This window comes from Prosopis cineraria, unplaced genomic scaffold (assembly GCF_029017545.1).
Source record: "Prosopis cineraria cultivar Desert tree isolate PC_DT_omini unplaced genomic scaffold, ASM2901754v1 PC1, whole genome shotgun sequence".
Classification (NCBI taxonomy): Eukaryota; Viridiplantae; Streptophyta; class Magnoliopsida; order Fabales; family Fabaceae; genus Prosopis; species Prosopis cineraria.
Window position 1 is genome coordinate 35,161,990 of NW_026555332.1, and position 21,759 is coordinate 35,183,748.

General features: G+C 31.4%; 2 protein-coding genes across 3 annotated transcripts; both read left to right on the forward strand.

Moving 5' to 3' along the window:
* The first annotated feature begins 2,874 nt into the window (after window positions 1–2,874).
* On the forward strand, window positions 2,875–3,762 carry LOC129292721 (uncharacterized). Its single transcript, XM_054930375.1, has 5 exons — window positions 2,875–3,002; window positions 3,086–3,196; window positions 3,278–3,368; window positions 3,452–3,550; window positions 3,646–3,762. Exons 2-5 carry the CDS (start codon window positions 3,177–3,179, stop codon window positions 3,760–3,762), a joined length of 327 nt encoding a protein of 108 aa, XP_054786350.1. The 5' UTR covers window positions 2,875–3,002; window positions 3,086–3,176.
* Window positions 3,763–6,179: 2,417 nt separating this feature from the next.
* Window positions 6,180–18,563, forward strand: LOC129308121 (disease resistance protein RPV1-like). Of its 2 annotated transcripts, none has more exons than XM_054949139.1 (3): window positions 6,180–6,656; window positions 16,284–16,355; window positions 18,166–18,563. In XM_054949139.1, the coding sequence occupies exons 1-2, from the start codon at window positions 6,208–6,210 to the stop codon at window positions 16,306–16,308; spliced, it is 474 nt and encodes a 157-aa protein (XP_054805114.1). In that variant the 5' UTR covers window positions 6,180–6,207; the 3' UTR covers window positions 16,309–16,355; window positions 18,166–18,563. The 2 variants fall into 2 exon arrangements, with proteins under 2 accessions (XP_054805114.1, XP_054805124.1); XM_054949149.1 differs by having other exon boundaries at window positions 18,287–18,563.
* The last annotated feature ends 3,196 nt before the right edge of the window (window positions 18,564–21,759 follow it).

Sequence of the window (21,759 nt, forward strand, 5' to 3'; positions counted from 1 at the left end):
ACAAATGCATAGGCATGTATTCATCATAGATATGGACTAGACAAGTCTGAGTGTGTATAATCTTCTCTAACAAAAATTTTAAGAGAAGTTTAAGGTAGACAAAATATTGTACTCATAGTTGGAGGAAACAACAAAATACATCTCCAATAATAATTTCCTCAACTATATAACTTAATGACATGTTTTACAACAAGCGACATATATATATATATATTCCACATTCCGCATCCCAAATTGAGGTAGCTATGAGTGTCTATTAATACATTGAATTTTTTACAAGACAGCTCCTCTCTATATTATGGAATGCATAGGATGCACATTCTAAATCCTAATAATCACAAATTTAAAAGAGAATCAATTTTAAACAACCAACATTAGGTGTTATGTACCTTTCAGTATACAAGAATTTTTCAAAATGATCTTAGTATTTACTTGCTAGAATTTTGCAAGTATTTACCAAGGGGTACATAAAGCAAAATCTAGATCAAAGGCCAACGCATATTTTAGCACCTTCAAAGTTGTCATTTATAGGGAAAGCACACAAAATTCTTTATATGCAAATTTTAAAATGGTCCTTCTCAATGTTAATTTTGAGGATGTGAAAACTTAAGCAACCTTACACCCCTTAAACATGTATCAAACTAGGAGTGTGCATTAGATTTCTAAACATTCAATTAAAATAGGTTGCTTGAGACAAATCAAGTTGTAGTTAAACATATTAAAATGGATATGAATCATTGAATAAATATGTCAAATAGAAAATTTTCTATTAAGGTGGCATGATCACAAGTACATTGTCTCATTTACTTGATCACTAGCTAGTAACTGGCTATTAGCATGGAGCATAAGAAGCAAAATATTGCTTTTTCCAATACTTAACAAATATAAACAAATCTAAAGTATTTTAGGTAAAATTAAAAGGAGCTAATAGCCTCATCAAACTTCAGATCAATAACTGCTTTAATACATAAATGAATTAATTATCTCACATTACTTTTGACCTAGTCATCAGTTGAGAGATAAGGAATAGCTAACGGCTACAAGGTTGTAGATTGGGCCTCTGTCCATTGGCTCACTTGTGTTGTCCACCTATTATGATCCATACAAGATCATAATGATTAATATGTTTGGGCTAATTAATACAAATCTATAAATATTTATAAATATTTCAACAAAAAATCTTCATGAGACTTCCATGAACACCTAATTTGAATACCGCAAAAGCAATGCTAGTTCAATGCATATATTCACCTTTGAAATTTAAAACCTCTAACATTAAGAATCTATAAGTATTCTCATGGTTTTTATTTAGTACCCTTCACATGCCCTCTTTAAAAGGAAGGTATTGCATATAATATGCAAAGGGATTGAATAGCTCTATTGTTTTTATTTATAAGTTGTAAATGTTTAGTGGCATTTTAGTATCTCATATCACTACAACAGAATAAGCTAAATATGACGGCTTATATTTGACGGTTATAAGTGAAAAATGACAAATAAAAAAGGCGCTAAATACTTGACGGTTGTTTCAAAACAACCGTCAAGTATTTAGTATATATTTGATGGTTATATTGGCATAACCGTCAAATATATATGCATCCCAGATTTGATTTTTTTATAAATATATTTGACGCTTGTTTTACAATAACCGTCAAGTATATTTTGGAGGACTTGACGGTTATTTGTAAAAAAGTGTCAAATATATGGTTCAAAAGGAAAAATAAAAAAAATTAATTACTTGACGCTTGTTTACTAATAACCGTCAAGTATGTCTGCATTTTATTTGACGGTTGTTTAATAACAAGCGTCAAGTAATATATACTTGACGGTTATTATGAAATAACTATCAAGTATTGTCTTTTTGACGGTTATTTGTAAAAAGTGTCAAATATATGGTTTAAAAGGAAAAATAAAAAAATTAATTACTTGACGCTTGTTTATTGATAACCGTCAAGTATGTCTGAGTTTTATTTGATGGTTTTTTAATAACAAGTGTCAAGCAATAAATACTTGATGGTTATTATGAAATAACCCTCAAGTATTGCCTTTTAAATTTACGCTCCAGAACCTTTCATTTTCACATTTCTGCAACTCAAACGTTTTCGAAAATACACCTAGAGTGCTCGGAAATCATTTTCCGTCACTAAAACTGCCCAAAAACACAGATTTAGACTCGATTCTTCTTGGGTTTTGCTCGTGGGTTCCATTTTTTGGGGTTTGTGGGTTGTTCGTTCATCCAAGTCTTCATTTCTGGCGTTTTGGGTTCGTTCTCCGTCTTCCATATATAAGTTTAATTTCTTCTTCATCTGTTTAATTCATTTTTGGGTTTAGTGTTTAGGGTAAATCTGACTTCAAATTCCCCTACTTGCTTCTCAATAGTGCAAAATGCGAGTTGTCTTCTTTCCTCCTTCCCCTGCTCTTCTTCTTCATCCTCGTGCTCTGCCTCTCTTAAGTAAGTTGGCCTATCCTTCTTCCTTGTGATATTGTTGTTAATTGATTGTAATTAGGGAGTTGATTGGAATTAACAATTGGAATATGAATTTTTTGTTCATTAGAACTACGATTTGTGATTGAATGTATATAGGCTTTTGTTTTCAGTTCTTTGTTAGTTCTGAAATTAAATTTAAAATTATATGAAAATTAATTTACTATTGGGCATTTTATGAATTTGTTGAAAATTTGCTTCCCTTGTTGTGATGATGGTGATTAATTTTGTTGTTAGATAACTTGATTAGATATGATTGAGTTATATTGAATTTATAGGACAAAATAGATTGTTGGGATAAATTTTTTATATCAATTATTGTTGGATAACTTTATACCTCATTTGTGGTTCCTGGCAGCCTTGAGTCGAGATTCAAGCTGATTAATCCCCACGATGTCTCTGCCTATAATGGAATTACAAAGGAAGCTCTTGAAGATCAAGCAAGGCAGCTTTCAAATCAATTTAAGGATAGGGGAGCAAGCAATGATACTTTACTTCTTGCTTCTTACTGTCAAGGGTAAGCCACTTTCTAGCTACTTTTGGTACAAGTAAATATTTTTTATATTTACTTATTTGATAACACTTGTTATTTCTTATTAGGGGGCACTGGATGCTTATTGTGGTTAACCCTGTTGCTTAAAAAATTTGGTATCTTGATCCTCTTAACGGAGAACCAAGCAATAGGCCAGATATGGTAGAACTTTTTAATAAGTAAGTTAAATTTTTATTAATTGTTATTTTAATATCCATATATATTGAATTTCTAACATTTATTCTTTATTTCCTTTTTAGAGCTGTGGTCTTGTATCGAACTGCGACCAACAAGACCTTGTCCCCTAGCTTAAGGGTATTGGACTCTTGTGAGACATGGGTCACAGTTAAGGTAAACCTAATGGACTGAGTTTTTAATTAACAAATCGTGGCCTTTTAACTATTATTTTATTGATATGTGATTTTTTTGCACAGTGTCCACTCCAGACATATCAGAGCAATGACTGTGGCTATTGCTTGATGAGATTCTTGAAGGATATTATCACCCATGCCCCTACCACATTACCTAACAAAGTATATATTAAATTTAATGATACTTAAATTATAAATTTTAACAACTTTTGTTAGATAGCTATTAACTTGAATTTGTTGTAACTCTTTGCATACAGTACTTCGAGGATGCCTACTGTATTCAGTATGCAGCTGCACATATAAAGGAAAGCCTTGAAGAGGTAGCTCAAGCTGTGTTTAACATGTGGATAGCAGCAGTGGTAAGGCCCAATTAGTTTTGGTATACACATTTATTTTTTTGGTCAATTTTATGTCTGAGGCCAATTAATTTTGAAATTTAAACTTGTAAAGTAGGTAAAGTTATAGATTTTTTTATGACATCGGGTTTAGAGTATAGGTAGATATAAGATAAATTAAAGATATTTAGATTGTAATTTCAATATAAATAATGATTCAATTGTTTTTTATTGTTGGCTGGCTGGTATATATATTTGATTGCTTTGTATTTGTAGGGGGCTGCTTTCAGCTTTTAAAAAAACACATCATAAATACTTGACGGTTATTTAGAAAGAAACGTCAAGTATAAGTTTACTTGACGGTTATTTCAAATAACCGTCAAGTATTTGGCACACAGAATTTGCGAAAGCATATTTGACGCTTGTTACAAAATAACCGTCAAATATTACTAAATACTTAACGGTTATTTAAAATAACCGTCAAGTATATTGCTGCAGTATATGTAAATGTTTAAGTGATTATTTGATAGTTATTTTGAAATAACCGTCAAGTAATCTTTAAAATATTTGACGGTTTTTAACCGTCAAATAAATATATAGCGCCTTATTACTTGACGGTTAAAAACTGTCAAATAATTTCTAAAATAACCGTCAAGTAAGGGGGTATTTTGTAGTAGTGTATTTCTAGCTTGTGAAAATGCTTTTGCTTCCATTTGGGGGTTATAACAATAAGTTGTGTTAAAACTTGAGATATTGAGGATTGGTTAGCTTCTTTCATGCACCCTGTTTCATTAATTAATGCTATTACAGATTGTAGCTTCCTCTTAATTTTGTAAACAGGCATTAGTTATATGAGGGAGAATTCACTATATCTTTTGATCCAGATGTAAGGAATTCTTGTTTTTCATAGAAATTGGAGTATATTCTTTTTTATCTACTATTATTAATACCACATCTTTTACTTGATATATAAAGTCACTTGTTTAACTTGTGTAAAGTAGGTAATCATAGACAGAATGCTTAAGTCACGCTGTATTTGATAGTGAAGGAAAGATTTTTAATTTTCACAAGGCACTCAAGTTGATAGTTTTAGGGGTACGTTGTTTACACGCCTATTCTTCTTTTTGTGATTAAATTAAAGAACTCCTGAATCCATTTGAATAAGAACAAGGCTTTAGAAAATGGTCAAAATTAGATAAACTAAACTTTTAAAAATGAGGATTTGTGGACCCAGCCTATCCATTTCCCATGTATGTGTGTTGAAATGCACGTATCCATGATTTCCTTCCATGTGAGGAAGCCTCGCGGAGCTTTCGCATCAGGTTCCCTTATGAAACCGTTACGATCTAACCCTCCCATTGGAGGAGGAAGCAGGAATTAGTGCATGACAGTTTATCCTTCATGATACCACTAACAAGAAACTCCTGAAAAGCTTTCCGGTCAATGGTATGGAGTACGTACTCCTTTCATTTTTATTTATAAAATAAATTATACTCCCTCTATCTCAAATTGTATAACACATTTTAAATAATTTTTTTATCCTAACATATAAGATACTTTAGGTAGATTAAGGTTTCATTAAATGCACCAATTTTAATATTATCCTTTCTCTCTCTATAATTAATTTTCATCCCTTCTCTTTTTAATATATTAAATGATGAATATTTTTAAAAGTTTATATTTTTATTTTAAAAATATAAGGTTGTTGAGTGTGTTTAATGAAGTTTATTGATATATGAGATTTTGTCTAAAAGTGTCTTATAATTTGGGATGAAGGGATTATCACATAGTTTAAAAAATTAATTAATATAAATTTTTTATTTAATTATTTTTTATGAAAGTGATTGAAGAAATTATGAGAAATAATTTAAAAAAATTATAATAAATTTTTATTAAAAAATGTAATTTTACTTATATAAAAAATAAACTAAAAGTGACCCTTTCTCCTATAAATAAAAACGAACGGAGTAACTTTTTTTATTTAAAAACTATCAAGATGAATGTTATGAAAAATGACACAAAAATACATTTTAAGTAAACAAATGACAGGAAGAGCATTTTAATAAGATTGCATGTAATTAATTCCTTCTCCTAACGTCCCGACATTTCTACTTTCCTAGTCGCTCTTCTTTTATTATAAAACACTTCTAATCATTTTATTGAAATTAATGAATAGTGATTAACGTATTATGTATTAAAAAAATTTAATTTTGTTTATATTTAAATAAAAAAATTCACATTTATATTACAATTAATAAATTTAGATAAAGATAAAATTCACGTTTCCCAACTTCCTACATATTTTATTCAGTACGTGGAAGACCCCTTCCCTCTTTATTCAACGCTTGCGTCATTTTCTTGATCTGTAGTCATTACTCTAATATCATGCGCTCAACTCCGTAAGATTTCATTCCAGGGGGATTTGATCTTCTTAATTTGCTTTGCACTTCTGCCATTTAATTTTCATGCAACTTCGTGAGTCTGATGAGATTATCATGGCACAGCAAGCAGGATCTTCTTACATCACTTACAAATGGACTTATGACGTCTTCCTTAGTTTTCATTGGCAATCTCCACGAAGCTATGCGCCAAAGAGGAATTCGTGCCTTTATTGACGAGGAAGGCATCAGAACTGGAGAAGAAATCAGACCTGCACTTTTACATGCCATACGAGAATCCAGAGTAGCAATCATAGTTTTCTCCAAAAACTTTGCTGGCTCGAGATTTTGCTTGGAAGAACTTGCAAAGATTCTGGAGTGCTACAAGAAAGAAGGTCGACTGATTTATCCAATCTATTATTATGTGGATCCATCGGAGCTTCGACGTCCAAGGGGAAGCTATGCAAAAACATTGGCGAGACTAGAGAGACAATTCAAAGACAATAACGAGAAGGTGGAAACATGGAGATTGGCTTTGTTCCAAGCAACTAACTTGTAAGGCTGTCATCTCAAACCCAAGCATATTTTTCTCCCATTTTCTCGTTTACTTTTTCTTTGTTTTTTTTTTTTTGAAAAAAACTATTGGGTATTATTTTAATAGACATACATCTAACAGGATGGAAAATTTATGCATGGTTAATTACAATATTACTGTTATATATAGAACAACATATCTAATGAAATGGAAAAATTCCATGAAATTCTAGAAACTTAATTCCACGCCTCTCCCGAACCTCATCATGAATTCTATAACTCTTTCATTAATTACATAATTCCTCATAAATTTTTATAACTTTCAAAAACTGTGTATAACCCCTATTTAGTTTTGATGTTAGTGTTTGAAATTTGGCCCTAGGAATTAGTATAAATAAGGCCTCACTCCTTATATTTCATCATTGAAGAATTGAATTTTAGTATTTCTTAAAGTGAGAGTTCTCTCTCTTGAGTTTTATACCAGTTTAGTATTAAAGTGGGTTCCCAAAGATAGAGAATGCTTGAAAACTTAGTTGGAGTTCGATGATTGCTGTAGGAGCGATTTCGAAGTATACAATAGGAGCGATCAATGTTATTTTCAAAACACTATCTTTCAAGCATTTTTTAGCCAAACTGATGTTGCCAACGAGTTAGGTTTAGCCATAGCCGGAGTTGAAGATGACCACATCATATGCCATGTGTCATCCATTCATAAGCTGCCACGTGTCCTAGTGTGCCATGTCAGCATCCAAAATTCATCATTGCCACATCATTACTAAGGCGTCCAATCAACATGATGTTAGCCAACCATATTTTGACATTGTCATTCCTGCCACGTCAGTAGTCCAGTCAACATATGCTTCCAAAAATTGCAATTTGATCCCTTAACTTTCCAAAATTTCACTGTGACCCCTACACTTTTGTAGAAATTGCATATGGGCCTTGAATTTCCTAAAATTACATTTCTACCCCTAATCTTTAACAAAATTGCAAAGTTAGCCTTGAATTTTTTGAAATTGCACTCTTGCCACAGATTTTTCTAAAACTACTATTCTACCCCTATTTTATTGCAATATTTCTTTTTTCTTGTCACGTCTTAAAAATTAGTCGTGACTGGCACGGGATGTATGCATAATCATCCATCCCTTAAGCCATGATAAAGGGAACCTTAATATAATATTTAATATTTATTTATAAAACATAATTAGACTTGAAATTTGTAACACCTTTACTAATGTTCTCCTATAATAAAAGTTTCAGTGTTTTTGTAGAAATTTCGATAGAATCTTCTTTATAAATAGGATCTCCCAAAAATTCTACATCACAATATCTCAATTAAAAATATCAAGTTAATTAGGAGCAGAGCTCCTTCTAGCCAGCAGACAAAATATATATATATATATATATATATAACAACATAAATAATCTAACCACAGACTATGTGGAGCACCTAACAAAAAGTTTATAAAATAAAATTTCATAATTAAAACTTTACATCAAGAGAAAGTTTAATCATTAACTCCTCCACATTTAGTTATTCATAAACTTCTCAATGTTCAACAAGTGGTTTAGTGTCAGCTACATTATCTGAGACCAAAATTATTTTTAGTGAATAACGTCCCAAAATAAATAATTAAACATGAATAAAAGGAAAGTTAAAAGCAATTATGTAAATTAAAAACACAACTATCTTCATGAAGATTTAAATAAATTCAAAATAAAAGGATTCTATATAACTTTTAGATAAAAATCTTGAGCCATTAAATTATCATATCAAATATTATTATCACTTGATTTCAAGGAAGCTGATAAACAAAATGAGTAATTATAAATAGATTACTAATTAAAAACCAATGGGATATAAAATCATTAAATAATCAAATTCATTTTTTATAGGCACTTGTCAGAACAATTAACAAATGTGGACACACAGTCCACGAGGGCAAATAACCAAACACAGCCGAAACCATGAAATAGACGTGGACACATAGTCCATGAGAGTAAGTAACCAGACGTTGTTGAGGCCACGAAATAGACACAAGTACGAGACCTATGAATAACAGACGTGATAACAAAGGTCATGAAAATCAATCTAGCTAGTAATTGACCATGGCGCACTAAGGGCTAACGGAACTGCTGTTAGCAACCAGCGTTCTTTATACAGTCCATTTCTAAATCCACTTTCAAACATACGGAAAAATTATCACTTTCAAAATATAATTTTTCTTTTTAATATCAAACTCACATGAAACATATAAAAACATCAATACTTCTAAATATGAAAATTCACAATTAATATCTCATAAACTATTCACAAATTTTCATAGTTGGCTTTATCAAATATAGGACCACCAAAATTTATAAAAGAATTTTCATCAATATGAAAAATATAAATCATGACTTCAAGAAGCAGAACAATTTAATTAATAGAAGTAACTAAAGTAATAGAAATATACAAATATCTATAAATTATTGAAAACAATATTTTGATAAAGAAAACTTTATAATATAAAAATTAATTGGGACGTTATCTAATTACTTGATAAGTCTTCCTAACTTTTATAGCTCACTCTCTATCACTTTTATCAAGATCCTCTTCCTCAAAACACCCTATATGAGTATATTTTTGTACATATGAAGAAATTAAATCAATTAAGACAAACCCCAGTTAACTATGACAGTTAACAAATAAAAAAAAACACCACAATCCATGTCTTAAATGCTTCTCTAATATCGTAGTTATCTCATATGTATACTCCCCTTATCTAAAATATTGAGTATGCTCTTATAACATACAAGTCCAAAAATTAAATCATATGACAATACTATGGTTTATAAATTATCAACCATAAAACTCACGAGAATTCAATTAATCTCTCAATAACTTAGATAAAATTTTTTTCGCAATGTTCGATTTAGTTTCACAAATGAGCAACATCCAATCCAATTCATGTTTCTTGCAAAATCCAACAAGGTTATAGAAAAAATACCTACTCAAGTATCTCCTTTTGAAATTTTCAAGTTAATTTCATAAGATAATAGCATCCCAACCAATTATATCTTTCAATGAATTTAATGAGATTTTAATAATTGCAATTTCAAGCAGAGCTTTCCTAATGGGAATTTTATCAAGCACCTTATGGGCACCAATTTCTTGAACAAATACCAACCTCTTCCTCTTCAATTTAACTTCCAAATTTTTTTATCAATATTATAACCAATAAACAAGTCAAATTTCATTAGAGCTTCAATCCACACCATCATCCTCTTCCTCCTAATACTTAAGGTTTCAACTTAATGAATTTATCTTCCTTGTTCACATACACACAACAGCCCACAAAAGCATCAAAATCTCATTCATTACAACATAAACCCATAAAGGCATGAAGACAATTAAGAAGAAAAGATTTGGAATTCCTATCTTAAACTGTTAGTGCTAGAAATAGAGGAGGAGACGGAATTCTTGCAGCTCAATAGGGGAGGAAGAAGACAGTGATATCTAGCCTTTAAATCTCCTAATACGAACCTCCTATGACACTAAATTAGCTCCTCACATTATCACCATGGTCAAACAAAAAGAATGGATGGAGAAAATTGTTCGGCTGCGAGAAGCAGAAAAGAAAGGATCTTCAAGAACGGTAAAGCTGCGACAGAAGACTCACAACAACTCAACTCTCACGTCAACGATAGTAAGGAATGAAGGGATGGAAGGAATTGAGACTTACAAAAGGAACAAAGATAGAGACGGCACCTGAGGTTTCTAGATTTTTCTCTCCCTCCCCCTGATGCAGAAACGTGGTTAATGAAGGAGAATGAAGAGAAAACAAATATATCTGATAGGTGGTGGCATTTTGGTAATTTTAAATGTTGAAAATAATTTTTTAAAAAATCTCGCCATATGCTCAAACAAATTCAAACTTTGAACCTAAGGGATACTTTATGTGCATACTTCTACTATACCAGTACTCCCTCTTGTCATAATTGTCCCAAAAATAATATAACTACAATCAAAACACAATAATATATTTAATTAAATTTTTTTTCTAGGTTATTACATTTCTACTCCAAGATTCCTAACATTTCTTATAAGTCCAAAATGCTTGTAAGATTTAAAAGTGTGCATGAAGTTGAGATTGAAGATTTGAGACATCAAATTTAGGAATTAAAGGGTATTATTGAACTTCAACAAGCCCTATTGAATAACTAAAGAAAAGACAGAGAAAGAGACTCTAATAGTAGCAATTCTTCTTCTAGTAGTAGCCACAGGTGTTAAAGGTAACAATTCTATTCTACCAATATTAAGGTGGAAAGTCCTAAATTTAATGGAAAACTTCCACCAAACGAGTTCGTAGATTCACTTCACACCGTCAAATGAGTATTTGCATACAAAGAGATTCCTGAGGAGCAAAAAATTAAAATTGTTGCAATGAAGCTTAAGAAACATGCTTTCATATGGTGGGAGATTTGGCTTGGATTCATTTAAGGAATGAACGCTTCCCTAAACAACCAATTGCCAAGTTGTCACATTGAGCTCATGAATCATTTAAGATTTGTGCAAAATATCAATAATGAATCATATAAAGTTGAATTGCCTAATGCTTATGGTGTTTCTGTACTCGATGTTGATAATGACGTTGAATTTGACTTGCGAGTCACGTCTAACCTGAGGAGAATGAAACTAAAAAATCACATGGAATTCCAAAAGCTTAATTCCATGTCTCTCCATAACCTCTCCATGAATTCTAATAACTCTTTCATTAATTACATAACCCCTCATGGATTATCATAACCTTCATAAATTGTGTAACCCTATTTTGTTTTAATGTTATTGTTTGACATTTGGCCTTAGGAATTAGTATAAATAAGGCCTCACTCCTTGTATTTCATCATAAAAGAATTGAATTTGAATATTTTCTTAAAGTTAGTTTCTCTCTCGAGTTCTATACCTTCTAGAATATAAATCCAAGATGATAATGAAGACTTGGCTAGTTTGGTATCATTATTTTCACGTTTACAATATATATACATAATCCTTGCAAAATGTGCTTTTTTGATAACACAAACAATAATTACGCATGCCCTATACTCTTCCAGCAACATGCAGAGGTTCTATTCAATTAATTAGAGAAATATATACATAATCATACTTACAATTACATTTATCCCTTGTCATATAAAATTAACTTTTTCTAATAATTAGGTTTGGGTTTGAAATTATAGTCTGAGAACTTCTAATAATTTCACAACACTTATCTATTGTTTAATAATTGAAAAGGTGGTATAAAACTTATTCTATTGGCAGGAAAAGTGAAGTCGATAGAGTTTTCCCCCTTAGATTAGAGTATAGTAATTTTTTATTTGACTAAAGTAAATTTTTTATGAATTGGTCAGGATTGCAAAAGAACATGAATCTATTAAAAAGATCATTGGTGAAGTCCCTACTAGGATTAATCATGATCTCTTATACATTAATCGCTATCCAATTGGACTCGTGTCACACATGAAAGAAGTGATCTCACTTTTAGAGCTTTGGTCTACCAAGAAAACTAAAATGGTAGGGATTTGGGGGGTTGGTGGAATAGGTAAATCAACAATTGTAAGAGCCTTGTATAACTTGATAGCTGATCATTTTGAAGGCTTATGCTTTCTTTCTAATGTAAGAAAAGAGTTCAAAATGCCAAATGGTTTGCCAAATCTTCAAGAGACATTACTCTATAAATTAGTCATGGAGAAGGATCTTAAACTAGGTTATTTTCATGAAGGAATACCAATAACAAAATGTAGGCTTAGTCAAAAGAAAATTCTTTTGATTCTTGATGATGTTGATGAATTAGTACAATTAGAAGCACTAGCTGGGAGTTGTGATTGGTTTGGTTTGGGAAGTAAGTTGTCATCACAATAAGGAATAAACAATTGTTAGTAAGTCATACTCATGTTAAATATATTTATGAAGTTAGAAAATAAAATGAAGATGAATCTCTTTAATTGCTTAGTTGGCATGCCTTTAAAAAAGAGAATGTGGAGTATAACTTCATAGAGGTTTCCAACCATGCAATACTTTATTCTTGTGGCTTCCCATTAGCTTTAGAAGTTATAGGCTCTAATTTATATGGTAAAGGAGTTGATCAATGGAGTCTTTCCTTGGATCAGTTTAAAGCAATGTCACATGAAAGAGTTTTGGAAGTCATTCAATTAAGCTACAATGCTTTAGGAGACTTCGAGAAAAAAGTTTTTCTTGACTTGGCTTGTTTCTTCAATGGTGAGAAATTAAGTGATGTTAAGTGTAGGTTACTATGCCTTTGTGAAATCCAACTAGAATATGCTATTAAAGTACTCATTGATAAATCCTTATAAAGATTGAAGGAGATTGTATGATAACGCATGATTTGATAGAAGATATGGGTAAAGAGATTGTTTGTCAAGAATCACAAGATGAGCCTAGTAAACGTTATAGGTTATGGTTTTATAAAGACATTCTTCAAATCTTACAACCTGACATCATAAGACCACCAACATGCATTTTTAATTTCTTTAAAAAATTTAATCAATATTGATGCATATCTAAAGTTTGAAATTTATTGTGTGCTTCTCATTTTGAAAGGGAACTAATAAACTTGAGACCAGAATTCTAGACTTATCTCAAGGTAAAGAAGTATAATGGAGTGGAGAGGCATTTGTGAAGATGAAGAAACTCAAAATGCTTGTGATAAAGAATGTATGCTTTTCTAAAGGCCTCACATATCTCCCAAATAGTTTAACGTGGTTGGAGTGGAATAACCCCTTTAGATTTTTACCACTTGATTTTTGTCCAATAGAACTTGTCTATGTGGACTTGTCCTTAAGTTATATTGAATTGCTCCACTCATTTAACATAGTAAGTATAGTTGATTAGAATGTTTTTGTTTCTTTTTATAATTTGTAAATGTAATTGTTTACTAAAGATTTGCAGAAGTTTGAGAGTTTAAGGCACATGGAATTTAAAAGTTGTAAGTTCTTACAACTAATGCTAGACTTATCAAGAGCTTCTAATTTAACAGAGTTGTATCTTGATAATTGTACAAGCTTAATTGAAATTCATGATTCTATTGGAAGTTTAAGTAAACTCAAAAGATTGAGCGCTATGCAATGCAAAAATTTGAAGGTTTTACCATTTGGGCTTAACATGGAATCTCTTAAACATCTCAACCTGTTAGGATGTTCAAATCTACAATATTTCCTAGAAATATTAGTGAAGATGACAAAGATGAGAACACTCGATTTGGATAGGATAACCATAATAGAATTTCCATCTTTAATTTGCAAACTCATTGGGCTTGAAATTTTAAACATGGAGGAGTGTTATTAGCTTAAGCAACTACCTGCTAGCTTTTTTATGTTGTCAAACCTTTGGTCACGTTGCATAAATCTTTGTCATGAGATGTGATATTTGAAGATAGATGGAGAAGAAGCAAGCATAGACTAAAGAAATGAGTCTTCAAAAATGGAATATTTTTATTTTTCAAATTGCAATTTGTCAACTGACTCTCTTGCTTTGTGTCTTTCTTACTTCCTAAATTTGATACAGTTAGACCTAAGTTATGAAGAATTCACAACTCTTCCTACATGCATTGAAGAATGTTGCAAAATGAAAAGTCTTAACTTGGACAATTGCGAGCATATTCAATATATTTTAGGGATGCCACCAAACCTAGAAATATTTAGTGCCATAAATTACAAATCATTGACTATGATTTCTAAAGGCAGAGTATTGGATCAGGTCTCTATTTGTTTCTTCAATTATGATATTTTTTTTATTTGTGTATCATTTATCATTATTTTTGTAATGTGTGGCAAGCAATTTTCACCAAACAAGGAAAATTAAACTATGTTTTGCCACAAAAAGAGTTCCCAAGAGAGTTAATGCTCAATAAAGTTAGCGATTCTCCTCTGTCATTATCAATTTGTGAAAAGTTCTCAATGATTATGATATGGATTTTGATAATCAAGCCAAGAAGGTTTCAATGCTTCCATAATATGAATGCAAAAAGACCCATAAATAACACCAACCCTTATATTTTTGTGTGGATTGATGGTATTAGCCAAAAAGTTCTTTCCAATCAGTGCTTCTCAACATTAAAAGTTAATCATTTATATATACTCAATCTATTCAGCATTAAAGGCTGAACTCAAACTCTCTCAATCATTCAAGTGGAATGTAATAGCCTTAAATAATATATATATATATATATATATACACTTATTGAATTAACTATATGAATATATCTAGTTATGTTTGGGATAATTATAACAATGAGGAGTACTGGTACAATGGAAATATGTATGCCACGCAACTTGAAGGTTTTCGGTTCGAATCCCTGATGCAACAAAAGAGAATTTTATTTTTTTCCAGCTTCTCCAAAATTATGAAATTACCCTTTTCTAAATATGATAAAAGCTTCCTTCTCTTCCTCAGCCATTCCAGAAAAACAGAGAGAGAACGAGAGTATGAGAATATGATCGACTTAACCTTCCTATACCTCTGACCTTTTCTTGTTTCAGTGATCACCGACTCATCTCCCTTGCTGTTGAAGCTATAAGTTTCTCTGGTTCGTTTTCCCTGTATTCCCTGTCTTTATTATCGTTCTCCATTCTGTTTCTGGCTGTCTTCGTTGAGTTCGATCACTGCTCGGGTTCTGTCGTCTGTTTGGGTTGCTGTTACCGTAAGACTTAGTCGTTAGAGCTGGATTCATGAGTCTTTCCTTTCCCAGCTCAACCGTGAGCTTTATGCTCTCCTTTACTGTTACATGCTGCTTGTTTTTGCATTCTTTCTGCATGCTGTTCGGTCAGTGTGTTCTGAGTTGAAAAATCAAAAAGTATCAAAACTAGAGTAGAGCTATTGTTGTAAGCTTGTATCGGTGCTGTGGAGTCAAGCTCCTTTCATTGCTGTGTATCGTGACAATGTTCGAATTACATCTCCCTTGTTCAGTCGGTTGTTTCAATTCCTTCATCTTGGTTTTCTGTCGTGGTGAGTCAAGGTGAGAAGGCTTCACGTTTAGGCTTCTTTTACTCTATATATATGTGGACTGGTGATTAAAGTGGCATAAAAGAATTTAGCTTCCCTATGGCTGTTATGGCTGTACGTGGCTGAGAAAAAAAACAAGAAGAGTATATATATATATATATTATGCATGCCTTTTGTTACTGTTATGCTGTGCTGTTATACGAGGGAGAAGATTCAAATTTAAGTTGGAAGTTTGTTCAAGGACTTGCTATGTGTGTGTGTGTGTGTGGGTCATAATTCCATGAGCTAAATAGATTTGAATTGAATTGAATATGGTTAAAGAAACTATTAAGGAAAGGTAGGAAGAGAGTGATTTGGATATATAATTTAAATAATTAGAATTTATGCACCTAAAGTAATTGGTGCAAAACCTATGAAAAATTTTTACCTAAAAAAAAAATGGGGAAGATTATAAGTATGAAGGACAATGTTTGGTGGGAGAAGCATATAAGTGGGCAAGCTATGGAATCATGAATGGATGGTTTAACTAAAAAAATTAGTGGGGATTAGTAATGTTAACGATAACACTTGGATCAACTCTAAATATGATGGTGATTGATTTGGAATTATGTTAAAATTTTCATTTAATTATATATATATTTTGATAGGGTGCAAGGAAGAACGGGACCTTGACTAGAATTAAAGGCAAGGAATATTTTGAGAATTTGAAGCTTCAACAAGTAAGTGAATAGCATTCCCTTTAATTTATTTTATTGGTATTTTTATTTTTAACAAATTTTCGTTGAGATATTTTATTCTTGTGAATTACCTTAGTATTGAAACCTTGTGATATCGATATGAGATGTTTAAAGGAGGGTATTTGTATTTATTTCCTCAGGGAATATGTTTCAAAGAGTTATAGAATTATTCAGTTTATTAAACTCTTGAAATCCTTGATTATTTAGATAACACAAGTTCGTATATTATTTATGAAAGACTATTTTTAACAGGTTTTAAATTGAAATTTAAAGTGATGCATGCGAGTTTGGTATTGGAAACGTAGATTATATTTCAGAAATAATTATTTTTCTCGCATGGTTGAAACACAATTTTTGAGAGGACTCTAAACAGAGCATTGCTGCTAACGGCAGTTCCGTTAGCTCGTAGCGTGCTGTGGTTAAACACTAGCTAGTTTGTTTTGTGAGTTTTATTCTCACGTTTGCTATTCGTGGGCGTCGTACCCGCGTTTGATTCTGTGGCTTGAGCCGCGTTTGGTTAATTACCCTCGTGGACTGTGTGTCCACATTTGTTTCGTAGCTACGGCTGCGTTTGGTTACTTACCCTCATGGACTGGTGTGTCCATGTTTGTTTTTGTGGCATAAGCCGTATTTGGTTATTTACCCTCGTGGACTAAGTATCCACGTTTGTAACTTATTCTGTTGAGTTCTCAAAAATTTTAAATGTTGATTAATATGTGTTTTCAAAATTTACTTGATTTTGACTAGTAATTTGTATCACTTTGAGTTACATGAGAGCAGATTATTTTCTTTAAGCATGATAACATAAATTGTTTTCAAATTACTCTTATTTTGTAAAAATTGTTATGACTTTCATGTTTATAAATTTTGATGGAATTGCTTTTAACTAGCTGATAGCATTATTAGAGATTATTGATTAAAATTTTAAGAATTTTTTTATGGGAATGCTATTCACTGGAAAATTATTTTGGCCTCAGATTTGTTAGCTCAGGCTAATCCCACCATTGACTTCTAAAGGGCAACTAGCTACAGTGGGTGGTCCTTTTTGATTGGTATTGTTGCTTTAATGTAAATATATGATTTGTATGTCTTTTTGATTTGAAAGAAAGAGTAGATGCTCCACATAAGTTGTTGATGAACCTTATATTTTGGTCTGTATATTGATTGCTGGCTGGAAGGAGCTACGCTCCTGATTTATACTGTTATTTGTAAAGAATTTTTGTTGTAGAATTTTTAGAAGATCCTAGTTATAGGGAAGGTTCTGCTGAAATTTCTACAAAAACGTCGACACTTTCTTATGATAATGAATTTAAAGAAGTTATTTTAATTCTCATGTGATTTGATTGAATTTTTGTTCTTTTCTTAAAAAATGGAATAAATATTCACTTGGTGGCTTACATGAATGTGAGAGTGGTTCACACCCGTGCCGATCACCCTCTATTTTTGGGGCGTGACATAGAATGTCCGCAATTGTGTAGAAATTTCCATCACAGATAGTAGTCATTATACACAAATTCATTTAGGAACTAACATAGCTGAACAAGGCATTAAGTTTGAAAATAACTTGCAACCAGGTATATATATTCTTTTCCACATGTCTTTGTGCTTTACCATGACTATATGCCTATTACTTGTTTACACACTTTTACCTTGATTATGAAATTTTGAAGCTTTGATATGATCATATTGGCCTATTGCATCAATTTTTTTGCTTGTAGAATGCATAGTTTTTTTGTTAAAATTAGAAGTAATAATTAATGGCTGTAATAATATATATAATCTTTTGTACAAGGATGGAGACATGATGTATTTCTAAGTTTTCAAGCCAGTGATCATTGTTCCCGCTTTTTCAAGAACAAGTTATATGATGCTTTATGTGAGAACAATATTAGGGCTTTCAATGCTGAATTTAGGAAGGATGAAGGTATTCTCCCAGCTGTGGTTAGAGCAATTGAGGATGCCAGGATTTCAATTATCATATTCTCTTCATCTTATGCTGATTTCACATGGTGTCTTGACGCGCTAGCTATAATCATGGATTGTATAAAGACAAAGTGAAAATTGGTTTTCCCAATTTTCCGTGAAGTAGACCCTTTAAAAGTAAGACATCAATTTGGAAGTTTTGGATTAGCAATGTTTGAGCATGTAGAATATTTAAAGAATGACATGAAAAAGGTGTAGAGGTGGAAGTTGGCTTTGTTTGAGGTAGCTCACATGCTTGGTTGGAGCTTTGAAAAAGGGTAAGTCTCTATGAATTCTTTCTTTGAAACCAAAAAAGAGTTTTTTGGTGTTTGTTATGAGTTTTTCAACAAAAACATAACAACATAATTCATATTCTTAACTCATTTTACTATATTCAAATTTTCACTTGTTTGCTTTGTGCTTATTAATGAATGCTTGCAATTGAGTAGGCGGAAGTTGGATAATGTTATCCCATGCATTGTTGAAGATGTTTCTCATCGCCTTCGTTAAGAACATTTAGCAAAATCAATAGTGTTAGTTGGGAAAACAATGAATCATCATGGTATTTTTTCCTCCATCCTCTTTTGTGTAAGCATTCATATTCTTTCTCATATTAAAACATACTTTGATTTAATGCCCTACTTTGAGGGAAGATATGGAGAGGATCTAAATTCTCGATAAACCCTATTAAAGCTTAAGTCCTTTTAAGTTGGGATCTCAAATAATTATGGATTTGATATGAATAAGTTAAGGATCGGTATAATAATTTAATTATAATACATGGTTTAAATATTTCACAATTTCAATCAAAGGCCAAAGTTACTTGTATTTAAATCAATTGCAAATTATTATTTAGTTACTAGTAAATTACGGGCTGTTCAATTTTCTACACAAGTAACCTTTGGCAATATTTGTTTCCTTAGTTTATGTCTATTATAGTTTAACGCATTATTAACTTGCCAATATCATACTTTAAGATTAAGTTATATCGCTAGCTATGCATTAAATTTTTGTTCAAGTCAATCAATAATGCAACAAAAATTCCAATACTAATTGATGTAAAATGGGGAGAGAGAAGGGGAAAAAGGGAGAAAGAGAAAGGAGTGAAGAGAGAGAGAGGGGGGAAGGGAAAGGCTAGAACTCTTGAAAAATCTATTCAATATTTATCAAAAAGATGAATACAAATGAAAAACCCTAACTCTATTTGTAGAGCTCTAAAATAATGAAAGAATAATAAAATAAAAAATCTAAATCTAATTCAAACTTGGATCGTAATATATCTAAAATCAAAAGATAAAGATAAAGTATCTAGTAACTAGATGTCTTATTTTATTTGACATAATAAATAAATCCTAGACAATGATAAAATAAAACAATAAATCCTAGTATTAATGATAAAGCTCTTTATTCTAATATCTCTAATGGATAACTCAAATATGTTAAAATAACCTTAATTATTCTAATTATTCATTATCCCATATTCCATCATTTCTCTCTTGTTTGAAGAATTCGTCACTCAATGAATTAAATTTGATGCATGAATCAAGGAGGTACAGGCAAGATAAAATTTTAGCCAAGTACATCAATATAGAAATCCTTTCCAACAATTAAGGTAGCAATGTATTGAGTCATGTGGAAGACAAAATTTATTATTTTGTATCTTTGAAAAACTTTTCTAGCAAGCAAGATACTGTTAAAGCTTTCCATTAAATGACAAGATATTCTTAGCAAGAACAACTTTTGCATGAGGTGAATTTGTAGCAAGATGAGGTTGGTTCTAGTTGACCACAACTTAGGAAGGTAAAAAACTCAAAATTTAGAAATTGATTTTTCCCCAATAAAAATAATAATTAGACAAAACTCAACTTTCAAAACATTTATCATGATAAAAAGAGTCAAAAGTATTTGATCAAACCTTACCATGGTAGGATAGACAATAGATATTATTATTTTAAAATCATACTATGGTAAAAAGGAGTCTACCATGATAATTAAGAGTCAAACCAACTTAGAAAAGTATTACTATGGTTCAAAACGGTTTTCCATAACTAAAAAATAATTGCAAGTAAGCTACCATGGTAAAAAAGGAGCTACCATGGTAAAAAAGATTAAATATTTTAAAATAAACCTACCATGGTAATTTTAGAAAGTTTCTTAATATAATAAAAATATACCAAATGGTAATAGAAATTTTCTAATTGAAGTGGTTTACCAAATGGGAACCCATATAAAATAAAGTTTTCAAACCCAAAATATTAAACCAATACTCAAATAATGTTGAAGCAGATTCTCAAGGGCTAAATTGTCTAAACAAAGTTCTAAAAGTGGTAAAATAGTCAAAAAGGACTCTTGTAAAAAGAAATAAATCAAAAGGGAAATTTCTATAAATTTTGTGTCATTTGCCATGATTGACTCATTGTGTGCTACCCTACCAGATGATGCAAAATTTATAAAAATGCCCTTTTTGACTTATTTTTTTTTTGAAAAAAATCCTTTTTTGCTATAGTAAATAACACAAATAATGCAAGCCGCGGCCAAAGCTGTAATGACCTTACATTTTAAATTGAAAAAAAAAATTCTCTCAATGGATATTTTATTTAAATAAATTTATAGTAAATAGAAATTGGTAGTTTAGAGGAACTTATGCTGGAAATTTTCTTGAGGATCCAAAGTTTAAATTTTTTTGAGCAAAAGGTTAGTTTTAAAATTGTAGAAAAATCTCATGTCCTTCCTTGTAATATTATTGTGCCTTTTCTTGTAATTTTCTCATTCTCATTCTTGTAATTTTTCCAAAACTCCTTTCGATTAGTTTTATTTTCTCAAGCAAAACAGAAAAAAAACAACAAAAACAGAGCATTTTGTTAGTTCTCCACCGCCATTATACACTCCTTGAGACGCTCCTAGTCAGTTCATTTCCTTGACTCTTATAAACCTTCTTAGTTCGCTGAAGTAGGAGATTGTTTTGCTGTTGTTAATTTGTCCTTTTTATTCACATTTCCAGCCATGTTGAAGTTTAGTTGTTGACTTCCTTTCCCTGTCTTCGTGATGATTTGTGTCAACATAAGCCCGTGAGGTGTGTGCTAGATACTATTTTGTGTTTTTGTCACTGAGAGGGAGAGCATGGAGTTGCTGAATTTCTTAGTTTGTTGTTCCCTAATACTGTCTTTGTTCTAAGTTGACAACCATACGTGTGTTCATTTTCAATATCGCCGACGATCTTGTAGGCGTCAGAATAGCAACGCCTTTCTCTCTCACATCATGTTCTTCTATTGCCGTCGCTGGAGGATTGGGCGATTGGAAACTTCAGTTTTGCTTCTCCTCCATCCGTGCGTCATTGTGGGTGCAATTGTTGGTGTGTGAATTTTCCTTCCTCTGTTTTAGTCCACTTCTTTCTCTTCCTCTTCCTTATCATTACAAGTTCATG

Bases quoted from the DNA above. Each gene is read 5' to 3' on its own strand.
- LOC129292721 (XM_054930375.1), top strand. From the start codon at position 3,177: ATGGTAGAACTTTTTAATAA. The intron at 3,369-3,451 runs GTAAACCTAATG...TTTTTTGCACAG, and splicing joins AGACATGGGTCACAGTTAAG to TGTCCACTCCAGACATATCA. The intron at 3,551-3,645 runs GTATATATTAAA...CTTTGCATACAG, and splicing joins CTACCACATTACCTAACAAA to TACTTCGAGGATGCCTACTG.
- LOC129308121 (XM_054949139.1), top strand. From the start codon at position 6,208: ATGAGATTATCATGGCACAGCAAGCAGGATCTTCTTACATCACTTACA. The intron at 6,657-16,283 runs GTAAGGCTGTCA...ATATTTTGATAG, and splicing joins TTGTTCCAAGCAACTAACTT to GGTGCAAGGAAGAACGGGAC.